Here is a 27,785-nt window from a genome sequence, read left to right as displayed (position 1 = left end):
AATCAACTACCTGACAGAGGTTGATCATATGTTGGAGCGGTGCAGTTTTTAAAATGACATCACCTTGTTTTGTTTTCCAATATGTCGGTCCCTCAAAGTCACTTTAAAATTAAATAGATCCCTAAAAAATATGTTTTGTAAATTTCCTTGCAAAACTGAAAAATTGCTACAAATGTTTAACCTTTCTAGCATCCAAGTCAGCAATGGTGCTGGTGTTCGGTAGACATTAGGGCAACGTCATGTATTCGCTATGTTGTGTGGTAGGACTATCTGGATTATAGGGAGAAACATTCACACTTTGATAATTGATAATTTTTCTACATTTTTGTCAAATTTCTGACATTTAATAAACTCAAAACATATCGACCTAAATTTACCACTCAAATAAGGTATAATGTGTCCCTAAAAACCATTCTCAAAATTACCGGGATGTGCTGAAATATTGCAGAGTTATTGCCACATAAAGTGACACTGGTCAGATATGAAAAGTGTATCCGAGAACAAAGTCATTAACTGATACAAAGTAGAAACCATTTTGTTACAATGTTTAGGGAGATTGCAAGACTTTAACAATACCTGGATACAGATAGAGACGGACCTTTAATACAGGGTTAATCTAACAATTTCATCACTAACCAGTCACAAACCGCACAGTTGGACCTTCTGCAACAGCCATTGACATATAGGACTCTTTCCCTACAGATGGTAGATAGTACTACTATTTTATGCACACCTAAGTGCCTCTACTTTTTTTTTCTAGAATTTCTATTTTAAATATTGATTTCTTTATGATATAAAGTTCCTATTATCATCTCAACCCTGAAACCATCACTTTGAAACCAATTAGTGTGAGGCCCCTATTGTGATTGCCAATAACTGAAATACCAACTGGAGCCTTGGGAGCAGCCGCGAGAAATCATCATCATCATCATCATCATCATCATCATCATCATCATCATATGTCGCCGGCTTCTGGATAATAGCACAGCTCGTAAGAATGCTGCAGCTTGTGCTTCTCTCCCTGTCCAGTCCCTGTTAGTATATTAATAGTTTTATTCTAGAAGATAACAAATTACATGTTTATCTTGATGGAGCAACTACGTCAGTTCAAAAATCAAGAAAAACAGGATAAATTCTTGACATTGGCAGCCGCCCCAAGAGGGAGCTCACGGTGTGCTACATTGTTACTAAGTACAAAGACAATCTGCGTAATACTGACAACCATAATGGGCAAAACACAGAATGAAATTACTATAATAGCAGTTATATTCTTATACATAGGGGCAGTATTATAGTAGTTATATTCTTGTACATAGGGGCAGTATTATAGTAGTTATATTCTTGTATATAGGGGAAGTATTATAGTAGTTATATTCTTGTACATAGGAGCAGTATTATAGTAGTTATATTCTTGTACATAGGGGCAGTATTATAGTAGTTATATTCTTGTATATAGGGGAAGTATTATAGTAGTTATATTCTGTACATAGGAGCAGTATTATAGTAGTTATATTCTTGTATATAGGGGAAGTATTATAGTAGTTATATTCTTATACATAGGGGCAGTATTATAGTAGTTATATTCTTGTACATAGGAGCAGTATTATAGTAGTTATATTCTTGTACATAGGAGCAGTATTATAGTAGTTATATTCTTATACATGGGGCAGTATTATAGTAGTTATATTCTTGTACATAGGAGCAGTATTATAGTAGTTATATTCTTGTATATAGGGGAAGTATTATAGTAGTTATATTCTGGTACATAGGAGAAGTATTATAGTAGTTATATTCTTGTACATAGGAGCAGTATTATAGTAGTTATATTCTTGTATATAGGGGAAGTATTATAGTAGTTATATTCTTGTACATAGGGGCAGTATTATAGTAGTTATATTCTTGTACATAGGAGCAGTATTATAGTAGTTATATTCTTGTACATAGGAGCAGTATTATAGTAGTTATATTCTTGAACATAGGAGCAGTATTATAGTAGTTATATCCCTGTACATAGGAGCAGTATTATAGTAGTTATATTCTTGTATATAGAGGAAGTATTATAGTAGTTATATTCTGGTACATAGGAGCAGTATTATAGTAGTTATATTCTTGTACATAGGATCAGTATTATAGTAGTTATATTCTTGAACATAGGAGCAGTATTATAGTAGTTATATTCTTGTACATAGGGGCAGTATTATAGTAGTTATATTCTGTACATAGGAGCAGTATTATAGTAGTTATATTCTTGTATATAGGGGAAGTATTATAGTAGTTATATTCTTGTACATAGGAGCAGTATTATAGTAGTTATATTCTTGTACATAGGAGCAGTATTATAGTAGATATATTCGTGTACATAGGAGCAGTATTATAGTAGTTATATCCCTGTACATAGGGGCAGTATTATAGTAGCTATATCCCTGTACATAGGGGCAGTATTATAGTAGTTATATTCTTGTACATAGGAGCAGTATTATAGTAGATATATTCGTGTACATAGGAGCAGTATTATAGTAGTTATATCCCTGTACATAGGGGCAGTATTATAGTAGCTATATCCCTGTACATAGGGGCAGTATTATAGTAGTTATATTCTTGTACATAGGGGCAGTATTATACTAGTTATATTCTTGTACATAGGAGCAGTATTATAGTAGTTATATTCTTGTACATAGGGGCAGTATTATAATAGTTATATTCTTGTACATAGGGGAAGTATTATAGTAGTTATATTCTTCTACATAGGGGCAGTATTATAATAGTTATATTCTTGTACATAGGAGCAGTATTATAGCAGTTATATTCTTGTACATAGGAGCAGTATTATAGTAGTTATATCCCTGTACATAGGGACAGTATTATAGTAGCTATATCCCTGTACATAGGGGCAGTATTATAGTAGTTATATTCTTGTACATAGGAGCAGTATTATAGTAGTTATATTCTTGTACATAGGAGCAGTATTATAGTAGTTATATTCTTGTACATAGGAGCAGTATTATAGTAGTTATATTCTTGTATATAGGAGCAGTACTATAGTAGTTATATTCTTGTACATAGGGGCAGTATTATAGTAGTTATATTCTTGTACATAGGAGCGGTATTATAGTAGTTATATTCTTTTACATAGGAGCAGTATTATAGTAGTTATATTCTTGTACATAGGAGCAGTATTATAGTAGTTATATTCTTGTACATAGGGGCAGTATTATAGTAGTTATATTCTTGTACATAGGGAGCTGTATTATAGTTGTTATATTCTTGTACATAGGAGCAGTATTATAGTAGTTATATTTTTGTACATAGGGAGCTGTATTATAGTTGTTATATTCTTGTACATAGGGGTAGTATTATAGTAGTTATATTCTTGTACATAGGAGCAGTATTATAGTAGTTATATTCTTGTATATAGGGGCAGTATTATAGTAGTTATATTCTTGTACATAGGAGCAGTATTATAGTAGTTATATTCTTGTACATAGGAGCAGTATTATAGTAGTTATATTCTTGTACATAGGAGCAGTATTATAGTAGTTATATTCTTGTACATAGGGGTAGTATTATAGTAGTTATATTCTTGTACATAGGAGCAGTATTATAGTAGTTATATTCTTGTACATAGGAGCAGTATTATAGTAGTTATATTCTTGTACATAGGAGCAGTATTATAGTAGTTATATTCTTGTACATAGGGGTAGTATTATAGTAGTTATATTCTTGTACATAGGAGCAGTATTATAGTAGTTATATTCTTGTACATAGGAGCAGTATTATAGTAGTTATATTCTTGTACATAGGAGCAGTATTATAGTAGTTATATTCTTGTACATAGGGGCAGTATTATAGTAGTTATATTCTTGTACATAGGAGCAGTATTATAGTAGTTATATTCTTGTACATAGGAGCAGAATTATAGTAGTTATATTCTTGTACATAGGAGCAGTATTATAGTAGTTATATTCTTGTACATAGGGGTAGTATTATAGTAGTTATATTCTTGTACATAGGAGCAGTATTATAGTAGTTATATTCTTGTACATAGGAGCAGTATTATAGTAGTTATATTCTTGTACATAGGAGCAGAATTATAGTAGTTATATTCTTGTACATAGGGAGCTGTATTATAGTTGTTATATTCTTGTACATAGGGGTAGAATTATAGTAGTTATATTCTTGTACATAGGAGCAGTATTATAGTAGTTATATTCTTGTACATAGGAGCAGTATTATAGTAGTTATATTCTTGTACATAGGAGCAGTATTATAGTAGTTATATTCTTGTACATAGGAGCAGTATTATAGTAGTTATATTCTTGTACATAGGGGCAGTATTATAGTAGTTATATTCTTGTACATAGGGAGCTGTATTATAGTTGTTATATTCTTGTACATAGGAGCAGTATTATAGTAGTTATATTCTTGTACATAGGGGTAGTATTATAGTAGCTATATTCTTGTACATAGGGGCAGTATTATAGTAGTTATATTCTTGTACATAGGGAGCAGTATTACAGTAGTTATATTCTTGTACATAGGAGCAGTATTATATTGAGAATGAGAATAACTGTTTAACTCCATATCAGCATGGGTTTATGAGAAATCGCTCCTGTCAAACCAATCTAATCAGTTTTTATGAAGAGGTAAGCTATAGGCTGGACCACGGTGAGTCATTGGACGTGGTATATCTCGATTTTTCCAAAGCGTTTGATACCGTGCCGCACAAGAGGTTGGTACACAAAATGAGAATGCTTGGTCTGGGGGAAAATGTGTGTAAATGGGTTAGTAACTGGCTTAGTGATAGAAAGCAGAGGGTGGTTATAAATGGTATAGTCTCTAACTGGGTCGCTGTGACCAGTGGGGTACCGCAGGGGTCAGTATTGGGACCTGTTCTCTTCAACATATTCATTAATGATCTGGTAGAAGGTTTACACAGTAAAATATCGATATTTGCAGATGATACAAAACTATGTAAAGCAGTTAATACAAGAGAAGATAGTATTCTGCTACAGATGGATCTGGATAAGTTGGAAACTTGGGCTGAAAGGTGGCAGATGAGGTTTAACAATGATAAATGTAAGGTTATACACATGGGAAGAAGGAATCAATGTCACCATTACACACTGAATGGGAAACCACTGGGTAAATCTGACAGGGAGAAGGACTTGGGGATCCTAGTTAATGATAAACTTACCTGGAGCAGCCAGTGCCAGGCAGCAGCTGCCAAGGCAAACAGGATCATGGGGTGCATTAAAAGAGGTCTGGATACACATGATGAGAGCATTATACTGCCTCTGTACAAATCCCTAGTTAGACCGCACATGGAGTACTGTGTCCAGTTTTGGGCACCGGTGCTCAGGAAGGATATAATGGAACTAGAGAGAGTACAAAGGAGGGCAACAAAATTAATAAAGGGGATGGGAGAACTACAATACCCAGATAGATTAGCGAAATTAGGATTATTTAGTCTAGAAAAAAGACGACTGAGGGGCGATCTAATAACCATGTATAAGTATATAAGGGGACAATACAAATATCTCGCTGAGGATCTGTTTATACCAAGGAAGGTGACGGGCACAAGGGGGCATTCTTTGCGTCTGGAGGAGAGAAGGTTTTTCCACCAACATAGAAGAGGATTCTTTACTGTTAGGGCAGTGAGAATCTGGAATTGCTTGCCTGAGGAGGTGGTGATGGCGAACTCAGTCGAGGGGTTCAAGAGAGGCCTGGATGTCTTCCTGGAGCAGAACAATATTGTATCATACAATTATTAGGTTCTGTAGAAGGACGTAGATCTGGGTATTTATTATGATGGAATATAGGCTGAACTGGATGGACAAATGTCTTTTTTCGGCCTTACTAACTATGTTACTATGTTACTATAGTAGTTATATTCTTGTACATAGGAGCAGTATTATAGTAGTTATATTCTTGTACATAGGAGCAGTATTATAGTAGTTATATTCTTGTACATAGGGGCAGTATTATAGTAGTTATATTCTTGTACATAGGGAGCTGTATTATAGTTGTTATATTATTGTACATAGGAGCAGTATTATAGTAGTTATATTCTTGTACATAGGGGGTAGTATTATAGTAGTTATATTCTTGTACATAGGGGCAGTATTATTGTAGTTATATTCTTGTGCATAGGGGCAGTAATATAGTAGTTATTTTATCGTGTACAGATAAGATTTTTTGTTTAAGAAAATTAATAATTTTTTAGGTATTTTTCTTTTTGGCAAATATATTTCTATGTAATTGTGCCCTCTTTTGAAGAAGATAAAATCTGAATAAATTGCTTATTACATGTCACAGCAGGAGATTATCACTAGAGGACTAGTATACCCGCTGCCATGTAGTCTTCCATGTTCATGATCGCTGTATAACCCTGCCCACACCACTGATTGGCAATTTTCTGCCTACGCACAGTGCACACCGGTGTGGTTGGGGGTTAAACACAGCTTACACAGAGAGCTGGTAGATCAGTAGCAGATAAAGTGACACATTGCTGGAATCAGGGTCTCTAGCCCTATATTATGTCACTCTCAATTAGGGGAGCAAAAACCTGGTGTCAGATTTCTTCATAACTGGCTCGATATTGTTAAATGCATTACAATCAATCATTCCTTCAACATTTTGTAACGAACTGCTGAAGATTATGTGAGTGTGGCATAAATTGAAATCTGATGTATGAAGGGAAAATTCGGATAACACGTTCAATCTTTCTGTGTTCCCATGGTTACAGATAATAAATAAAGCCTGGGTAATAGTTTACTCTTCTTCTTGCCTGTGTGTTACAGAGAAGAAGGAGACGAGAGGGCTGAGTCATGGACGTCTACAATGTCCTATAATAACCCTCAGACATATTGGTCTGCACAGAAGCTGCGTACATAAAACGGCACAAGACTTTGTAAATCCAGGGCAGTTACAAAGTTACAGTTTGCATCTGATTTATGGATACATTGTGTATAATTATGATAAAAAGGATATTATGCAGAACTCTCATAAGAGAAGATTGGGGAACCAGATCAGAAGGATGATCCATCTCCATTGGGTTCATCCTATAATGTCTTTGTGCAAGATTATTAATAATAATAATAATAATAATAATAATTATTATTATTATTATTATGTTGTATGACCACAAGCAAAGGCTGAGGACCAGCCAGTGCTCGGCGCCTTCTCTGTCCCCATGGTCGTCCATGGAATATCTGTCTTCATGCCCAGCACTTGGTTAATAAGACTATAAACCGATGGCCACATCCATCATCATATCTCTGGCAGCTTTTGGGCTTGAATTCCTCTCTATTGGTGAATTGGTCTCAAATCAAAAAGTCACCAAACGATTTGCGCCAAGTTGTCTTTTATAATTAGTTGTCTGATTTTCATGTGACTTTTCCATGTGTTTTACATAAAATCATTATGGGAGGTGGAGCCGCATATTCATCACTGTAATAAGGGGCACCACGTGACCGCTCATATAGGACAAGCTGCGACGCTGAGAGGAAGCATCGAGGGAGCTGGGTAAGTATTTTAATGCCAGCGGGCGGGCGCACAGGGGGAGGGAGGCGGGAGCTGACCGGCAACTTTATTTTAAACACAAAAAAAATAAAAAACAATGACTTTTCATTCCTTCTCTCCAGCGAAAGCTGCCTTGGAAGAAGGAATGAATTCTGGATTCAGCACCCAAAGCAGGGGACAGCGCTTACTGTAGCGCTGTCTCCTGCACGGTCCGTGTGGTACCCAGTCGGCACACGGCTGGCACACGGCTGCCGCACGTGTGCCACACTGATGTGCCACGTGAGCACACGGACACGGATAACTCCGGTATCGATTTTTCCGGTACCGGAATTATCTGGACGTGTGGGACTGGCCTTAGAGTAATTTTGTCACTTTTTGTGCAACATTTTGCAACTTTGGACATTGCGCAAAAATTCTTGAATGGAATGCATCATTTTAATCAATTTGGAGCAAAAACAGTAACAAAAAAACACAAGTAAAAATTAGAAAAGTGACATAAAAAAATAGCAAATGATGATTCAGAACCCAAATATATTGTCCACCTAGACCAGATCGAATAGAGAAGAAGCGTCCAGTGGTTGCTACAAATATCAGTGAGATGCTCCATACAGACATCACATCTGCGGAGAAGATCGGTGGTCCCTCCGCCCGCCCAAGGACAGGAATCAGGAGTATAAAGCTCATGAGGTGACGGAGCATGAAACAAGATGATGCTCAACATAATGCCTGTGTTAGGTCATCCCTGGGAGCACACTTGTCAGGGGATCTCAGGGATTCTCACACTTGAGGAAAAACAAGCACAAAAATGAGGCATGAAAACGTTACCTGCGCTTATGGGCTGCACATTCCCCATCTCCTCAATCATCAGGAGCAATTTCCCAGAAAACAGCTGAAGAATGAGAAGACCAGAGTCTCCGGAAAGATTCGAAGAAAGCAGGAGACCATCACTGTTCCATGTGCGGAAGTGGAAGCTCAGGGAGAGGTCGTCCATGTGCGGAGCGCCCGGGAAGAGCAGATAACTGCTGCTGGAGCTCGTGAAGGTCACAGGAACCACATGGGGCTCGGAGCACGAAAACGTGATATTCCCCTGGAAAATAATGAAAGTAGGTCAATTGCACGAGAAATAACCCCAAACCCAAGAACTTTCTCCATGTAAAGGACTTGTCAGCACTTGGGTTACCAAATGTGGTAAAAGGACGGCCGAGACTCAAAGTTTCATTTTCACGTTATTTTACAAATCTCTTGTTAATGTAATAAGCTGCATTTCATCAAAGTCAAATGATCCGAAAATAAAGAAAAGCTGAGTTTTCTGCAAGCACAAAAGTTCACAGCTAAATGCGGAGCGACTTGTATTGTTCATGATTGCTGTGCTTGTTTTTATTATGTCTACCGCCTTCATGTGTGAAATAAATGGTGCTAGAATAACAAATAATAAGATGTGCAATGCGCTGAAGTTATGAAGTCAATGGTTTATAGTGTGTGTGATATTTATAGCGGGTCCCTATAAAACAGTAGCAAATACTAAGTATTCCACAGTCCAAGAGATTGGGACAAAAAAATCATCCAGAGAGAAAGCAGGTGGATTTTCTGGTTCAAGTCCATGAGTCCAAGGGGCTTTAAATGAACAACTTGGCTTCATTAGCTTTATATAAAATTGTGTAGAGTTCCAGGAGTCTAAAACTTTTGCCAAGTTATATCGGTCCTTACAGACCACGACAAATCTGTAGTAAATATCTGCTATTAGGGGGATTGTCACAATCTATATGCTTTCTCCATACCTCTTCCTTTTTCTGCACATTGACATGGGTCGGTCCATTATATTTATCTTTATTTCTATTTTTATGTTTATATATATATATATTTTTTTTTTTTTACTCAGAATATATTTGCTCATTAGCGCCTCTTTTGAGTTATCCGGGTATGTCATTCTCCATACAACATGTATTATGTTTTTTTTTTTCTCTATTCATCTTGTTTGGAGAGGTGAAGGATGGAGTTGTATGTTTTAAGCATAAACTTATAATGGGTGAAATCTTCGCACACATTGGATTTTCTCTACAGACGTTCAGCGCACCTGGAGCACTGCTGTAGGAAAAGTGTTTGCAGCGTGTGCCAGGGTTGTTGCCTTCTGTGCTGAGTTGTTCTATGTGTAGGAGGTGCAGTTTCATCCAGGGCACATTGCAATGTTTCATTATTAAGTTTCAGTGCAGAGTTAGGACATGATATTTCTATAAGTGTGGAAAGTGGGGGGTGTTCTGAGCAGGATGACAGTTCTTGACGGAGAATGAGAGAAGGTTGTGGTTAGAGAGCGGGAAAGGGGAGTTAGTAAAATCATTTACTGAGCAGAGCTGGGAGAAGATCAGGTCCAGTGTATTCCCGTCTTCATAAGTAGGAGAGTTTGTATGCTGTGAAAGGCCAAAGGAGGAGGTTAGAGATAAAAGGTGAGTGGCAGATGAGGAGAGGGGAAAACCAATGGGAATGTTACAGTCCTTCATGATGAGGGGATGTCACAGGAGAGAAAATGTGGAAGACAGGTGGCAAAGTGATCAAGGAACTGACCGGAGGAGGCTGGAGGGTGATACACAACTGCCACTTACAGGGAGCAGGGCCAGTAGAGTCTGACAGCATGGACCTCAAAAGAAGGGAAAATAAGTGAGGGTACTGGGGAGATAACCTGAAAGGTACATTTGGTTGATAGGAGCAGACCAACACCTCCACCTTGTCTGCTCTCAGGTCTGGGGGTATGTGAAAAATGTAGGCCACCATATTAAACAGCAGAAGTGGCGGTGGTGTCTGACTGCTGGATGCAGGTTTCAGTAAGAGCCAGAATGTTAAGGGAATTTGAAAAGAAAACGTCATGGATGCAGGAGAGCTTGTTACATGCTGAGCGTGAATTCCAGAGGGTGCAGTTAAAAGAGACAGAAGGCATGCAGGGAATATTAATGAGCTTTGCAGGGTTTCTGAGTGTAGTAGGGGAGGGGTTCGACTTAGTATTACAAGAAGAGCCAAGATTGGGTGAGATATCTCCTGTGACTAGGAGAAGGAAAATAGCGAGTGAGCACATGACTAAGTGATTTGTGAGAGTGTCTCTTTTGTTGTATGGTGGGAGTGAATGGATCTGAGCAGTTTAGGTTTGTGAAAAGAGCATGAGCGCTGTGTAAAGGAGAGGAGAGAGGGGCTGATATGGATGGAGTGCAAAGAATTTGTGCAAGAACGGTGGATGTGTGTGATTGCAGCCCAAATATAAATTATACAAATAAATATGGTGAACATTTTTCCTGACGTATTCTGTTTAAATCTGAAAAAAAAGCTGTGTACGAAATCAGAGTCATTTGGTGGTACAGAGTGTGGCGTATGGAGGAGCAGCCGGTCCCTTTAGATTTTTTATGGGTGGGCTCAATACAGCAGTAATGCAACCATGTGAATGAAAATGTATTCTCCAGTGAACACATTTGCCAAAATAAAACAACATAGGTGCAATTTAATTCTGGTTTCTGTTTTGTAGGGCAAATCATTTTCACATATTGATCTTACTGAATACAGAATGAATCTATGGAATGACACAAAGCACCAGGAACGACAGAACCAAATGCTAAATATAATGAAAATCGAGTGATACAATGTCCTCTCTGTGCCACATCCAGTCTAAATCTGCCCCTGTACAACACGGACGAGCGTCGGCGTCCTATTACAGAAAAGAAATAATCCTGGATACAAGATGGGATCCTATCACTAAGGTGTAGAGAAATGGGTTTGTATTCTCCAGCACGGCAGCCAGTCTGAGGCCCAGCAGGAGAGCAGGAAATCTCTGCAGCTCATGGAACACCGAGAACTTCTCTGCTACAAAGTATCCAGTTGAGTCACTTTAAATTCAAACTTTCCAAACAACCCAATCCCTTGTGAAGTTGGCAGGACTTGTGGGCACCAGACGCGGCACGTGGGGGCTTAGATGTGCCATCGGTGCACCAAAAAGCGTGAAGGCAGAGGAATAATACTGAGGCGTCTTAAGATAGTCTTTCTTTTCTCAAGTTTTTTTTCTAGTACAGACAGATGTGCAGAATTCATTTGTGAATAATTCATGGATCTGTAGGAAGAAGCCGACTCCACAAACTGCTCTCTATGGCGCTTACTGCATTCTGGAGGTGGAGAAAGAACGTTCTTATTCTCTACATCCTCACAAATGGAACAAATATGGGATATTTTAAGACGCTTTTGAGTTGCATGTTTGTGATACATTTTTTTCCTTAATATTTCTATGGGGAGCCTGAATAATGCACACAAAAACCTGTATTAAAAATGTGTCAAATCTGCACCAAGACTGCATAAAAAAGGTGAAAATGCATCAAAACCGCAATAATCAGTAAACTGCTATTGTGCATTTTGGTGCAGACACCTGCAGGAAAGGGTCTTTTTTGCACTAAGGAATATGCTGTTTTATTGGGCTCCCACCCGCTGGCTGCTTCTATCCTTACATACTCAGGTTCTCCACCTGAATGTAACAGGATTCCCACCTATCAGACATTATTGCAAATCCTGTGCATATGCCATATATTTATATAGTACATACATATATACAGACACACCTACATATACACATACATGCAGACATACAGATGCACACACTGTACGTACTCACATATAGACAAACATGCACACATACAATCAGACATATAGACATATATACTGTACATACACATACACATACATACATACAGACACACATATACACACTGTACATACACACACATACATGCAGACAGGGCCGCCATCAGGGCATGACAGCCGTGACTGGCGTATGGGGCCCGGTGAGCAGAGGGGGCCCGCATCGGGCCCTGTCTCATCTGGTCACCGGGCCCCCCCTGCAGGCGCTGCGGCAGTGGCACACTATTGACGTGCGGGCCCGCGCCCGCCCGTCAATAGTTAACAGCCGCCAGCCAGTCTGAGGCTGGCGGCTGAATAGGGCCGCAGTGCGCACTCGCCGGCGTCGCCGGCGTCTGACGTCATTGTCAGCCGCCAGGCCCGGCGGCGAGTGCGTCTGTGTGGAGCCTGGAGAGGGAGCTTCACCCGGCGCTGGAGCTTGGCCAGGTAAGAAGTTGTGTTTTTTTTTTTTTCTTTGAGAGCTGCTGCGATCCAGGGGGGCCCGGGGGGCAGGATGATGGACACACAGGGGCAGAAATGCTGGACACACAGGGGCAGAATGGTGGACACAGTGGGGCAGAATGGTGGACACAGTGGGGCAGAATGGTGGACACACAGGGGCAGAAATGCTGGACACAGTGGGGCAGAAATGCTGGACACAGTGGGGCAGAATGGTGGACACACAGGGGCAGAATGGTGGACACAGTGGGGCAGAATGCTGGACACACAGGGGCAGAAATGCCGGACACAGTGGGGCAGAATGGTGGACACAGTGGGGCAGAATGGTGGACACAGTGGGGCAGAAATGCTGGACACAGTGGGGCAGAAATGCTGGACACAGTGGGACAGAATGGTGGACACACAGGGGCAGAATGGTGGACACACAGGGGCAGAATGGTGGACACAGTGGGGCAGAATGGTGGACACAGTGGGGCAGAAATGCCGGACACAGTGGGGCAGAATGGTGGACACAGTGGGGCAGAATGCTGGACACAGTGGGGCAGAAATGCTGGACACAGTGGGGCAGAAATGCTGGACACAGTGGGGCAGAAATGGTGGACACACAGGGGCAGAATGGTGGACACACAGGGGCAGAATGGTGGACACACAGGGGCAGAATGGTGGACACAGTGGGGCAGAATGCTGGACACAGTGACACAGGGGCAGAAATGCCGGACACAGTGGGGCAGAATGGTGGACACAGTGGGGCAGAATGCTGGACACAGTGGGGCAGAAATGCTGGACACAGTGGGACAGAATGGTGGACACACAGGGGCAGAATGGTGGACACACAGGGGCAGAATGGTGGACACAGTGGGGCAGAATGCTGGACACAGTGGGGCAGAAATGTGGACACACAGGGGCAGAAATGCTGGACACAGTGGGGCAGAAATGCTGGACACAGTGGGGCAGAAATGCTGGACACAGTGGGGCAGAAATGCTGGACACAGTGGGGCAGAAATGCTGGACACAGTGGGGCAGAAATGCTGGACACAGTGGGGCAGAAATGCTGGACACAGTGGGGCAGAAATGCTGGACACAGTGGGGCAGAAATGCTGGACACAGTGGGGCAGAAATGCTGGACACAGTGGGGCAGAAATGCTGGACACAGTGGGGCAGAAATGCTGGACACACAGTGGGGCAGAAATGCTGGACACACAGTGGGGCAGAAATGCTGGACACAGTGGGGCAGAATGCTGGACACACAGTGGGGCAGAATGCTGGACACAGTGGGGCAGAATGCTGGACACAGTGGGGCAGAATGCTGGACACAGTGGGGCAGAATGCTGGACACAGTGGGGCAGAAATGCTGGACACAGTGACAGGGGCAGAATGCTGGACACAGGGGCAGAATGCTGGACACAGGGGCAGACTGTGAGACCCAGGGGCATGATTGGAGACACGGGGCAGGATGAAAGACATGGGGGCATGACTGGAGACAGATGGGGCAGGATTGGAGACAGATGGGGCAGAATGGAGACACAGGGGGCATGATTGGAGACAAGTGTCAGGATTGCAGACATGGGGGCATGGTTGGAGACATAGGGGGCAGAATGGAGACATGGGGCATGATTGGAGACACTGGGGGCAGAATTGGAGACAGATCGTGCAGGATCATGGGGCAGGATGGATATGATGGAGACAGATGGGGCAGGATGGAGAGATCACATGGGGTGATCATATGGGGCAGGATAAGGAGATCATATGGGGCAGAATGGATACTCATGAGGGCAGGATGGGAGAATATCTGGCTGACGCCAGGAATGAGACACACGGGGCCAGGTTGGGTGATATTATTAATACCATAGGGGCTAATTTAGGGATATTATTACTGCAGTGATGTATTTATTTTATTTTTTGAGTATACTGTTTTAAATGGGGGCGGTCCTGTTACTGTATAGAGTGATACTATGTCGCCTTCTTCATGTGGTGTAATGTAGAAGTTGTGAAAAATTAAGTAATGTGTTCTGCAAGCGGAGCTCGAGATAACTGTGTTATTTCCTGCAGAGAGAAGTCCTGGCTGGATGAAATGATGGCGGTCTGTGCTGGATGAAAGATGAAGGACTTCACCTAGAGACGTCACTGGTGAGTCAGTGTGTTACCTATACACTGACACTATACACTGTATACAGAGCTCCTGTGTATAATTTCACTAGTGATCACTGTATTACCTGTACACAGACACTGCATACTAAGTACAGATCTCCTGTGTATAATGGCACTTATGGTGATAGTATGGTGCTTTTTTAAAAATTACTGATCAGAATTGTAGTATTCAGTCACTATGTGGTGGTAATATGTGGTCTGGTCATGGTGTTGTGGTATTTGTTCCTTGTATGTGATATTATTCGATCACTGTGGTGGTAATATGTCATCTGGTCATGGTGTTGTGGTATTTGTTCCTTCTATGTGATATTATTGGGCATTTTAAAAATTGAAAAATAAATAAAAATATACCTAAATTGTATTGCATATTTTAACAAATATTTAATAGGTTACAGTAGAGTAGGGCCCGGCCAAAAGTGTCTACCGTGTTATGGTGGCGGCTTAAAAAATCTTTTGGCCAAAACAAAAGCTGCCGGCTATATGTGTGATCTGGTGATGGGAACTGTTAATGTGTGATTGGTGAGAAGTGGAGATTTTCCAAGAGATGGCGGTGGGACTGTGGACAGTTCGAGGGGTGGAGCCTGGAGGCGGGGCTGGGGTGGAGCCTGGGCGGAGTCTCAAGGGGGCCCCGAAAATTTTGCCAGTATGGGGCCCCGAAATTTCTAGTGGCAGCCCTGCATGCAGACATACAGATGCACATAGTCACAGACAAACATGCACACATACACTTAGACATACAAACATACTGTACATACATACATATGCACACACACATACATACAGACACACATATAGACAAACATACAAACTGTACATACACATATACACAGGCATACATACTGTACACACATACATACCGTGCATGCAGGAATTTATACAGACACATATATAGTCACATACAGAGACACACATATATACTCACATATATACACACACATACAGACATGCATACATACAATCACATATAGACAATTACATACGCACATATATACCCACATACACACACATACATATACAGTCATGGCCAAAAGTATTGACACCCCTGCAATTCTGTCAGATAATACTCTTTCTTCCTGAAAATGATTGCAGACACAAATTATTTGGTATTATTATCTTCATTTAATTTGTCTTAAATGAAAAAACACAAAAGAGAATGAAGCAAAAAGCAAAACATTGATCATTTCACACAAAACTCCAAAAATGGGCCAGACAAAAGTATTGGCACCCTCAGCCTAATACTTGGTTGCACAACCTTTAGCCAAAATAACTGCGACCAACCGCTTCCGGTAACCATCAATGAGTTTCTTACAATGCTCTGCTGGAATTTTAGACCATTCTTCTTTGGCAAACTGCTCCAGGTCCCTGATATTTGAAGGCGCCTTCTCCAAACTGCCATTTTTAGATCTCTCCACTGATGTTCTATGGGATTCAGGTCTGGACTCATTGCTGCCACCTTAGAAGTCTCCAGTGCTTTCTCTCAAACCATTTTCTAGTGCTTTTTGAAGTGTGTTTTGGGTCATTGTCCTGCTGGAAGACCCATGACCTCTGAGGGAGACCCAGCTTTCTCACACTGGGCCCTACATTATGCTGCAAAATTTGTTGGTAGTCTTCAGACTTCATAATGCCATGCACACGGTCAAGCAGTCCAGTGTCAGACGAAGCAAAGCAGCCCCAACACATCAGGGAACCTCCGCCATGTTTGACTGTAGGGACCGTGTTCTTTTCTTTGAATGCCTCTTTTTTTCTCCTGTAAACTCTATGTTGATGCCTTTGCCCAAAAAGCTCTACTTTTGTCTCATCTGACCAGAGAACATTCTTCCAAAACGTTTTAGGCTTTTTCAGGTAAGTTTTGGCAAACTCCAGCCTGGCTTTTTCATGTCTCGGGGTAAGAAGTGGGGTCTTCCTGGGACTCCTACCATACAGTCCCTTTTCATTCAGACGCCAACGTATAGTACGGGTTGACACTGTTGTATCCTCGGACTGCAGGGCAGCTTGAACTTGTTTGGATGTTAGTCGAGGTTCTTTATCCAACATCCGCACAATCTTGCGTTGAAATCTTTTGTCAATTTTTCTTTTCCGTCCACATCTAGGGAGGTTAGCCACAGTGCCATGGGCTTTACACTTCTTGATGACACTGCGCACGGTAGACACAGGAACATTCAGGTCTTTGGAGATGGACTTGTAGCCTTGAGATTGCTCATGCTTCCTCACAATTTGGTTTCCCAAGTCCTCAGACAGTTCTTTGTTCGTCTTTCTTTTCTCCATGCTCAATGTGGTCACACAAGGACACAGGACAGAGGTTGAGTCAACTTTAATCCATGTCAACTGGCTGCAAGTGTGATTTAGTTATTGCCAACACCTGTTAGGTGCCACAGGTAAGTTACAGGGGCTGTTAATTACACTAATTACAGAAGCATCACATGATTTTTCCAACAGTGCCAATACTTTTGTCCACCCATTTTTTATGTTTGGTGTGGAATTATATTCAATTTGGCTTTAGGACAATTCTGTTTGTGTTTTTTTATTTAAGACAAATTAAATGAAGATAATAATACCAAAGAATTTGTGATTGCAATCATTTTCAGGAAGAAACTGAGTATTATCTGACAGAACTGCAGGGGTGTCAATACTTTTGGCCATGACTGTACAGACTGAGAATTAGGAGACTGGCCCTTTAAAAAGTAAATGGTAGAGAGAAGTAGAATAATAACTCGGTGAAATGTTTCTTACCACAATGTAGATCTGAGGTTTACGTCTTTTCGCCAAATCAATAACATTCACTCCATTATAATAAAGGTTCTCGATGCAGCCGTGGAAATTCCTCTTCAGAAACGTTCCGGGTTTTCCCGGTACTGGAATCCCTCCAAAGCTGAACTTCGGGAAATAAGAAAATCAAAACTTGGCTCATTGTTCTTGTTACATCATCATAAAGTCAAGAATAAAGAACTGAAAGCTGAGAAATCTGCAACGACCTGAACCAAACAAGACGTCGGCGAGAGTCCATGATATGCGAGCGATTGTCTGCGGCGGACGGAGACGTCACGTGGATTATCACCTGTATTATTGGGAGGTGACCGCTCTGATGTCTGATGACGGGGGGCTGGGGGAGAAACCATGGCAGTCTATAACAGATCGGCATTGTGGGGGCTGCTGGGGCTCTATAACGATGGTGAAGACCTCCATCTCCCGCACTACTGAACTCAGCCGGCACAGGACTCCCCTGTATTGTGAGCGTTCCTGAAGGGCCGCGAGATGCGTCCATGTTATATGGAGGTATACACAGCGCCATGGCCCACCCAAAGGATAGGTATAGACCAGAGGAGGGCAGTTCATTTTCCTGAGGGACCACTTGAGAGATCATGACTATTGTGGAGGCCGAAACAATAGGCTGAAATAAAATCTGCTCAATATTATTATTAACATATTAATTTTAATAATTTATATTAATATTAATTATATTACTTAGTATTGAGCAGAATTAAGTATGCTGATATCTCCCTATATACCGTAAGAGCCCGCACACAGCCCTCTATATACCTCATTAGTCCACACACAGTCCTCCTATATACCGTATATACTGTAGAGCCTGCACACAGCCCCCCCATATACCATATGATAATGAGCCTGCACACAGCCCCTCTATATATGGTATGAGCCCACACACAGTCCCCCATATATATATATATATATACAGTATGAGCCCTCACACAGTCCCCCTACACACCATATGGGCCCTCACACAGCCCCCATATACCGTATGAGCCCACACACAGTCCCCTATATACACCATGAGCAAACACAACCTCCTATATATACACCACATGATACCCACACATAGCCTCCTATACACAGTGTGAGCCCCCTATATACCGTATGAGCCCCATATAGCCCCCTATACACAGTATGAGATAACACATATCCCCCTATAAGCAGTATGAGCCTCCACATAGCCGCACATTGCCCGTCTCTGGTATAGAACATTGATGTCCATGTAATCTATTACTGTATGGGGGCACTATATAGTGACATGCTGAGGACCTATAGGGACTATGTGCCTCTGTACAGGCTCCATGCACGCGGCTGCCCCATGACTCCTTCTGACTTCAGAATTAGTCAGATTTTACCACGATAAATAGGAAGAACGGGCACAAAACCTAGTAAGTGCTTAAAATGTATCAAAAGGAATAAATAAACAATAACTGAATAGAGTGTAACGTTCTAGATGATTACACCTTGCAGAGTTAATTATCGGGTAATATATTTATATCTAGTTACCAATGGTCTAATTTTGTCCTCAGCGATAATTGCGGCTCTGTCACATCTAATACCGCTATAATTATACATCCTAAAGAGCTACAATTACTGGTTAAACCTCATTTCCGCGCCGCCCGCCCATTTTCTCCATTCCAGCGATTTCCTCTCTCATTGTTCTGTAAAACTTCTAATGACCTAATAAATAGCAATATTTCTGATGATTTTCACCGTCGTATAATTTAATGGCGGCCATAATGAGCCGAGAGTTCGGTTTATTGCAAAATTCAACTAGAAATTTATGAGTATCAACAAAATATTGATGACCTGAAGCGACATGACAGATACGATTACAGATAGTGTCCAGAATATAAAATAATCGCTCCCGACTCATCAGTTTTCACCAGAACGCTGACACAAAACTTTTGAAAAGTTGCAACATTTTGACACAGATTATAGTTGTGCAAAAATTCTATTGTTTTTTTTTTCACACCGATCTCGGCCAGATCTGCCACCTTTCTGAAAAGTGTACGGAGCATTGTTAGGAGGGGTCATAGTGAAGCGAGGGCAGCAAATTCATCGAGGATTGCGTAAATGACCGCAACAATGTCCCCGCGTGGTGCAGATGAAATATGTGTCACATTCATTAATATGTGCACTCATTGGCGCATCGTTCATCACAGCTGACATGCAAACTGCAAGTCTTGATGAATCGCAGCCATGCTGCTGAGTCTGTAGGAGCGGAAAAATTAAATAACAAAAAAATTATTAAATCTAAAAGGATAAATCAACTGCATGGTATGGTCATCATGAAAGAGTGGAATTGTCACATCCACTTCACAAATGACCTAATTTCCTTATTGCTATCATCAGAGCCGTAACGCTACATAGAGTTAGTTTGCAGCCACCACTAGAGGGAGCTCATGAGCTTATTGCATACGTCTCATACATTGAATCCAATGATATTACTGTCTTCAGTAAATTCTTTAGCGCCCCCTTCTGGTGGCAGAGAATTTTATTATCGCCCTTAATAACTATGGCTATGCAGGAAATTTGGAATTTTATAGAAGTGATATGGAGCTTTGACTGCCACGTCGGCACAATAGTAAATTAATTATTACAGAATGTTGGACTTTATGGTGCTGATTTGCATTTTTTATCATGGCATAATATCTCATATATATTACAGGTCAGATTGATGTACGCACCTCATAATCTATGTCCAAGTCATCAGACTCCCCCTTGGTGCGGAAATGTTGGGTATATTTATCCACCGTGAAGTTGACTTGTTTGTTGAAGCGGTCTATTAGGACAGAATGCCACTGCTGGTCATCCAGGAGGCTCCCCAACGTCACCGCCGTGTGAGTGTTCCCGAAACGGAGCTTGGCGTCCCCTGAGAAAACAACGCAAGGTCACAAAATCAAACCCAGAATTAGTAATAATGAAATGGACCAACTTCATGACCATCGGGATGAATAAGTCACTGGGGGGGTCCGCGAGCGTGGCAGAACTTCCACAGATATCCACGCTCCTTGTCTCATCTAATGATGCTCCTCCACCAAATAGAATGCTGGAAATGATCAATAAAAAATAATAGCAATGTTACAACTTTAAATTAAAAAGCAAAAATCAGAGTTTAGAAGATTATTAATTTCCGGCAGATACATTGAATCCACCCCCATAGGAGGTCTGAAGACTCTGGAGCCGGAGAGAAGATACAAAATAGGAAATGTAACGACAGATTTTCCTGCTGAATTCGATGGTAATTTTTGACATTTGGAGGTTTCGTGTTTATGACGGAGAGTCTGGAATACATGAATGTAACAGATGTTTATGAGCCGCAGACTCCCCCAATGTAGGCGCGAATGACTGCGACATTTCATTCCTTACAGCTCAGGATTTAGGGTCATTTTCTTCTCCATTTCCTCTGAAGTCTCTCTGAATAGTGAGGAACATGAAAAGTCCCGCGAAAAAGTCAGGAGGTAAAAGTATTGATGCCTCTGCCGGGACATGTGCTGCATCCGGAGTCTTTTTTGCAAGATCTTTTTTTCTTGGGCATCACTGGATTTATGCGCTAAAAGAGTTTTCTCGCCATCATTAATGGATAAAATTGCAAAGTGCTTGTAAAAAAAAACATTACCCCTTCTCTAGAATCCACTCTTTGGTCAAGATCTTAAATTCTATAGTTTTCTGCTTGATGCCAGGATCTCGGCCGACTCTGCAGTGTCTCAGAGGTGGACGGTTTCCTAGCAAAACAGGGCAGTCCTAGCAATGTGTCTGCTATAGAGCTCATAAGCAATGCTCTGAAGCTGGCCGAGTCGCTGGATCAGGCGGCTTCAGTCCCCTGAGCTCCTCTGTGATCTGAGGATGTCATGCTGAATAATGCCTCCTGTCCCTACTCTCCACGTTTGTCTCATCCAACCTTCTCCTATGCCCTTTTCTTCCCCTTCCCCTCTTCCTTTCCCCTTCCCCTCATTCTTTTCCTCTTGCATTAACCTTTTTTTCTCTGTTGATTCTTCTTTGAATATAGTTTCATTCTTACTTGTTTAATAGAACAAGGTTTAGATCACTCTGTTATGTTTTATTACTCACCATATTGACTATAACTATAATCCCCTTCCCAGAAATTGTTAATAAATCCCCCCCACAGTAAAAAGAATATTGTTGAAAAATGCCTCCTGTGACATCTTGGAGAAATGGTCACAACACTGGTTCCACACAGACCAATGTATTACCGACCTCTTTACTGCACCTGGAATGAAGACTGGAGGGCTCTGGTTACCATATATTGTGTTCCTCCTCTCCGACACCAAAATACCGGAAGGACAAATCTCCGACTATCATCATCGAAGACAAAAGTGGGAAGAGGACAGATCTCCATTGCAGCCCTTCTTATTCTGCACCATGATCACCGTTGAGGGCGGTGCCGTGAGGCCAGTGGACGCCTGTAGCCGGATGTTTGCTTTGCAGCCCAATGTTGTGCAGACTTGTCTCCATCGGGCACATTGGGGACGTCATTGGTCGGTGATTACACAGGAGCTGCCGGCAGCATTTTTGGACTTGTCTCCATCAAGCACACTGGGGACACCATTGGCTGTGATTACACAGGAGCTGCCAGCAGCGTCTCCGGACTTGTCTCCATCAAGCACATTGGGGATGTCATTGGTCGGTGGTTACACAGGAGCTGCTGGCAGCGTCTCCGGACTTGTCTCCATCAAGCACATTGGGGACGACATTGGTCGGTGATTACACAGGAGCTGCCAGCAACGTTTTTGGACTTGTCTCCATCAAGCACATTGGGGACGTCATTGGCTGTGATTACACAGGAGCTGCCGGCAGCGTCTCCAGTCTTGTCTCCATCAAGCACATTGGGGACGTCATTGGTCGGTGATTACACAGGAGCTGCCAGAAGCGTTTTTGGACTTGTCTCCATCAGGCACATTGGGGACGTCATTGGCTGTGATTACACAGGAGCTGCCAGCAGCGTCTCCGGTCTTGTCTCCATCAAGCACATTGGGGACGTCATTGGTCGGTGATTACACAGGAGCTGCCAGAAGCGTTTTTGGACTTGTCTCCATCAAGCACATTGGGAACGCCATTGGTCAGTGATTACACAGGAGCTGCCGGAAGAGTTTCTGGACTTGTCTCTATCTGGCACATCGGGGAGGTCTTTGGTCGGTGATTACACAGGAGCTGCTGGCAGCGGATCCTGATGATTTGCAAACCTTTTCTCAGTCTAGAATCTACTTGATCCCACAGTTACTATAGTTCAGGGGGCGCAATATGACAAACATTAGAGGCTAAACCTGATATAAATAGACTGTGAGCCCCATCGGGGACAGCGATGATGATGTGTGCAAAACTGAAAAGCGCTGCAGAATATGTTAGCGCTATATAAAAATAAAGATTATTATTATTATTTCTATAAAGCCCCAATAGCGATTTTGAGGAATGAATTGGAATACGGCAGCATACCCAGGCTAATGTAGAGCGACAGCCTCCCCTTCTGCAGCTCCAGAGTGATATAATCGCCGCGCTGCCCTTCTCCGTGGAATAACACGCCTTCGCTCTGCAGGCTCTTGAACTTCAGGGAGATGACATCTTTATACGTGGTCATCAGTTTCTGATTGAACCTGTACAGGAGGGAACTTCTGCCATCGAAGTCGGCCACATCGGATTCTAGATAGGAAGAAACAAAGAGGCAATTGACAAGCGGCGGTGTAAGCACACGACCATGATACTGCCAAGAATGTGAGCGGCGGCATCATTGGCACATAGCGGGTACAGTCATCATCTTCTCAATGTTCTCAATTATCAACGGTTTAAATCTTGTCCCTTGTAGCTGGATACAATGTAGGCAGAAGATTGCTGACAGACAAAGTGTCCCCGGTGCGGCTCCAGAACGTTCACGTCGGATAGGAACATGCAGGAAACTTCTCACTAGGGAGGAGCGGGACATGCAGGAAACTTCTCACTAGGGAGGAGCGGAACATGCAGGAAACTTCTCACTATGGAGGAGCGGAACATGCAGGAAACTTCTCACTAGGGAGGAGCGGGACATGCAGGAAACTTCTCACTAGGGAGGAGCGGAACATGCAGGAAACTTCTCACTAGGGAGGAGCGGAACATGCAGGAAACTTCTCACTAGGGAGGAGCGGAACATGCAGGAAACTTCTCACTAGGGAGAGCGGGACATGCAGGAAACTTCTCACTAGGGAGGAGCGGAACATGCAGGAAACTTCTCACTAGGGAGGAGCGGAACATGCAGGAAACTTCTCACTAGGGAGGAGCGGAACATGCAGGAAACTTCTCACTAGGGAGGAGCGGGACATGCAGGAAACTTCTCACTAGGGAGGAGCGGGACATGCAGGAAACTTCTCACTAGGGAGAGCGGGACATGCAGGAAACTTCTCACTAGGGAGGAGCGGAACATGCAGGAAACTTCTCACTAGGGAGGAGCGGAACATGCAGGAAACTTCTCACTAGGGAGGAGCGGAACATGCAGGAAACTTCTCACTAGGGAGGAGCGGGACATGCAGGAAACTTCTCACTAGGGAGGAGCGGGACATGCAGGAAACTTCTCACTAGGGAGGAGCGGAACATGCAGGAAACTTCTCACTAGGGAGGAGCGGAACATGCAGGAAACTTCTCACTATGGAGGAGCGGAACATGCAGGAAACTTCTCACTATGGAGGAGCGGAACATGCAGGAAACTTCTCACTAGGGAGGAGCGGAACATGCAGGAAACTTCTCACTAGGGAGGAGCGGAACATGCAGGAAACTTCTCACTAGGGAGGAGCGGGACATGCAGGAAACTTCTCACTAGGGAGGAGCGGAACATGCAGGAAACTTCTCACTAGGGAGGAGCGGAACATGCAGGAAACTTCTCACTAGGGAGGAGCGGAACATGCAGGAAACTTCTCACTATGGAGGAGCGGAACATGCAGGAAACTTCTCACTAGGGAGGAGCGGAACATGCAGGAAACTTCTCACTAGGGAGGAGCGGGACATGCAGGAAACTTCTCACTAGGGAGAGCGGGACATGCAGGAAACTTCTCACTAGGGAGGAGCGGAACATGCAGGAAACTTCTCACTAGGGAGGAGCGGAACATGCAGGAAACTTCTCACTAGGGAGGAGCGGAACATGCAGGAAACTTCTCACTAGGGAGAGCGGAACATGCAGGAAACTTCTCACTAGGGAGGAGCGGAACATGCAGGAAACTTCTCACTAGGGAGGAGCGGAACATGCAGGAAACTTCTCACTAGGGAGGAGCGGAACATGCAGGAAACTTCTCACTAGGGAGGAGCGGAACATGCAGGAAACTTCTCACTAGGGAGGAGCGGAACATGCAGGAAACCTCTCACTAGGGAGGAGCGGAACATGCAGGAAACTTCTCACTAGGGAGGAGCGGAACATGCAGGAAACTTCTCACTAGGGAGGAGCGGAACATGCAGGAAACTTCTCACTATGGAGGAGCGGAACATGCAGGAAACTTCTCACTATGGAGGAGCGGAACATGCAGGAAACTTCTCACTATGGAGGAGCGGAACATGCAGGAAACTTCTCACTATGGAGGAGCGGAACATGCAGGAAACTTCTCACTATGGAGGAGCGGAACATGCAGGAAACTTCTCACTAGGGAGGAGCGGAACATGCAGGAAACTTCTCACTAGGGAGGAGCGGAACATGCAGGAAACTTCTCACTAGGGAGGAGCGGAACATGCAGGAAACTTCTCACTAGGGAGGAGCAAATCTTTGGAAATTAGAATTATCTAACATCAATTACAAGTGAATCACAAATACTGCCCTGAACACGTAACACCCTGAGGTCTCCGGGGACCCCACAAAATGGGATTCTGGTATATGCGCCCAGTGAGCCATAGACTAACATGGTGGCAATAGAGCGAACGTGCGCTCTGTCGTGCTTCATTTTCGGGATTATACACCTACTGGACATGGACACCCAGGCGCAGTCTACTATGTCTGAATATTCGCCTACAGTAGACATGCACGACCCAAAATGATGCACAACAAAGAACATGTTTGGTTTATCAGCTTCATCATAGTCTATGGCCCCGTCGGCGCATACGTCCAAATCCCATTTTGGGGAGGTTCAGACATAAGCCACAGCGGGACCAATGAACGGGTGCCAGAATGCAGAGTGACAGCACTCTTATTTCTATGGCTGAGCTGTGACGTCCTCTCACTCTCCAGATCCACCACAATATATCTGCGGCCTTCCCTGTCTCAGCTTTTATACAGGCTCTGACAGTCCCTCCTGATTGGTTGTTCTTTATCATGTGATGTGATACTTGTAAGTTAGTACATCATGTAGGCACTAATCGCTTCAAAAAAAAAAGGGAAGAAGCCAGCACTGCTTATGGTCAGAACGCAATAACTGAAGTGCAATTGCACATAAATTCTAACTGTATTTCAAATATGAGACATTTAGCAAACAATTGATCAATTCTTTGAGCTACCCCGCCACTTCACGGCAATCTCATAATGGGGCAGTCCTAATCTTCGTATTTTATTTACGTTGTGCCATTATGGCTTCCTGAATGTATATAAAAAAAAAAAAAAAAAAAGGACCACATTAAATGCGAACTGTACCTGGAGCATTTTCAGAATCACTCCCTTGGTGCCAGGAAAGGCAAGCGCAGGTAAAGGCCGATCAGGTCCAGTGCGGACATTTCAGATCTGGCTTCCACACTGCCAAACCCGCACCAAAGATGAAGGGTGAGACAGGCTGAGACACAGGTGCACAATTAACTTGAGCCTGAGGCGGGGCAGGGCTGCTGTGTGTGTGCACAGCAGCCTATCAATCACAGTGAACACAGAAAGAATGGCGCACATAACCCAGCGTGCGCGGCAACAGTGGTGGTCAGCCACATACCAATGCAAAGCAAAAAAAAAAGGGAAGAAGCCAGCACTGCTTCACATTGAGAGCTGCATGGGGAAGGGCCAGCGCACCATGGACATTTTCCACTCCCACACACTGTGGTGCTCAAGGCAAAAAAGTTATAAGAAAAAAAATATTACACAATGCCCAAAAGCAGGTTCTGATCTCTACCCCTAAGGTAAAATTTGTGATACAATCCCTGTTTTCTCCCCTGTAGCAGTGCTCACACTGCTGTGCTGTATATAAACCTGCCTCACCCCATGAGAAAGGCCACACTGCCGAAACGCGCGTCGGGGTGGACACTCCCGGACTTCTTTCCTGGTGATATACGGGTAAATATATTTATCATCCTATGTGGCTTGTATGTGGCCCACTTTTTTATGTATACCTTACACCCTAGCACCAGGCTGGTTATTAATCAAGCAGTATGGGAACCGTGCAATATTTACATATTATAAAACTTTATTGTAGCAGGTATGTCCTGAGCTGCCTGTGTAAACTTTATTTATGATTGTTCCTTAGTCCTGTGAGTGTCCTTATCTGTTGACATGTGTTAGTGGCTGTACTCCCCTTCTTTTCCACTTGTTTGTCATCTTATATCTGATCATTTAATAAATTTATATGCACTACTTTAAGTACATTTGGGATTTCTTTGTCGTGTTTTTTCTTTGGTGGATATAGTCTGTGCGACTTTTTCCCGTCGTGATGTCCATATAGGATATAAAAGTCACAGTATACTGATATTTATTTCTATATTTATTTATTATTACTGTGATTTATTGCTTTCATAAGGTGTGTTTACTGTTTTCTCCCCTGTAGCAGTGCTCACACTGCTGTGCTGTATATAAACCTGCCCACACATGCCCAACTAACAGCTTCCCATGTACACTGTGTATTGTCAGCAAGCTGCCAATCAGTGGTGGGGGGCGGGGTTACACAGGCTAGCTGGACTGCCTGGCACAAGACACCTAGTCCTTTAGTGATAATCTCCTGCTGATAAAACACTGATTAAAACTACAGCACACAAAATGAAACACCGCTGGAATCAGGCTCCCTGTCCCTACATTATGCTGCTTTCAGATTACACAGAAAAACCTACAGACAGATTCCCTTTAGGAAAAAGAATTTTGTGCAAAAAAAAAAAAGTCTTAAAAGAGGAAAAACTAGAGAAATATAACAATAATAATAATTAATAGCAATATAAAATGTTACTATGTAATGCATTTAATATTATAATTATTATTTCAGTAAAGAAATGTATCAAATCACAGAATCAGATAAGATGTATAAGAATGAGCAAAGTAAATAAGGGACGGGATGGTCGATGATTTATCCACGCGCTGAGAGTGGATTCTGCGTCTTTGA

At 42.6% G+C, this 27,785-nt stretch overlaps 1 protein-coding gene across 1 annotated transcript in view; it reads right to left on the bottom strand.

Moving 5' to 3' along the window:
• CNTNAP5 (contactin associated protein family member 5) overlaps window positions 1-27,785 on the bottom strand; it is a 281,715-nt gene that overhangs the window by 124,198 nt on the left and 129,732 nt on the right. Inside the window, exons 5-8 of the mRNA XM_069732659.1 lie at window positions 22,993-23,196; window positions 20,226-20,410; window positions 17,497-17,640; window positions 8,347-8,608 (exon numbers count right to left, since the gene is read on the bottom strand). Coding sequence (XP_069588760.1) covers window positions 8,347-8,608; window positions 17,497-17,640; window positions 20,226-20,410; window positions 22,993-23,196 — 795 coding nt within the window. The remainder of the gene's footprint in view (window positions 1-8,346; window positions 8,609-17,496; window positions 17,641-20,225; window positions 20,411-22,992; window positions 23,197-27,785) is intronic.

Source organism: Ranitomeya imitator, chromosome 7 (genome assembly GCF_032444005.1).
Source record: "Ranitomeya imitator isolate aRanImi1 chromosome 7, aRanImi1.pri, whole genome shotgun sequence".
NCBI classification, from domain to species: Eukaryota; Metazoa; Chordata; class Amphibia; order Anura; family Dendrobatidae; genus Ranitomeya; species Ranitomeya imitator.
Note: the sequence above shows the minus strand (reverse complement) of the source record. Positions and strands in the feature narration are given on the sequence as shown.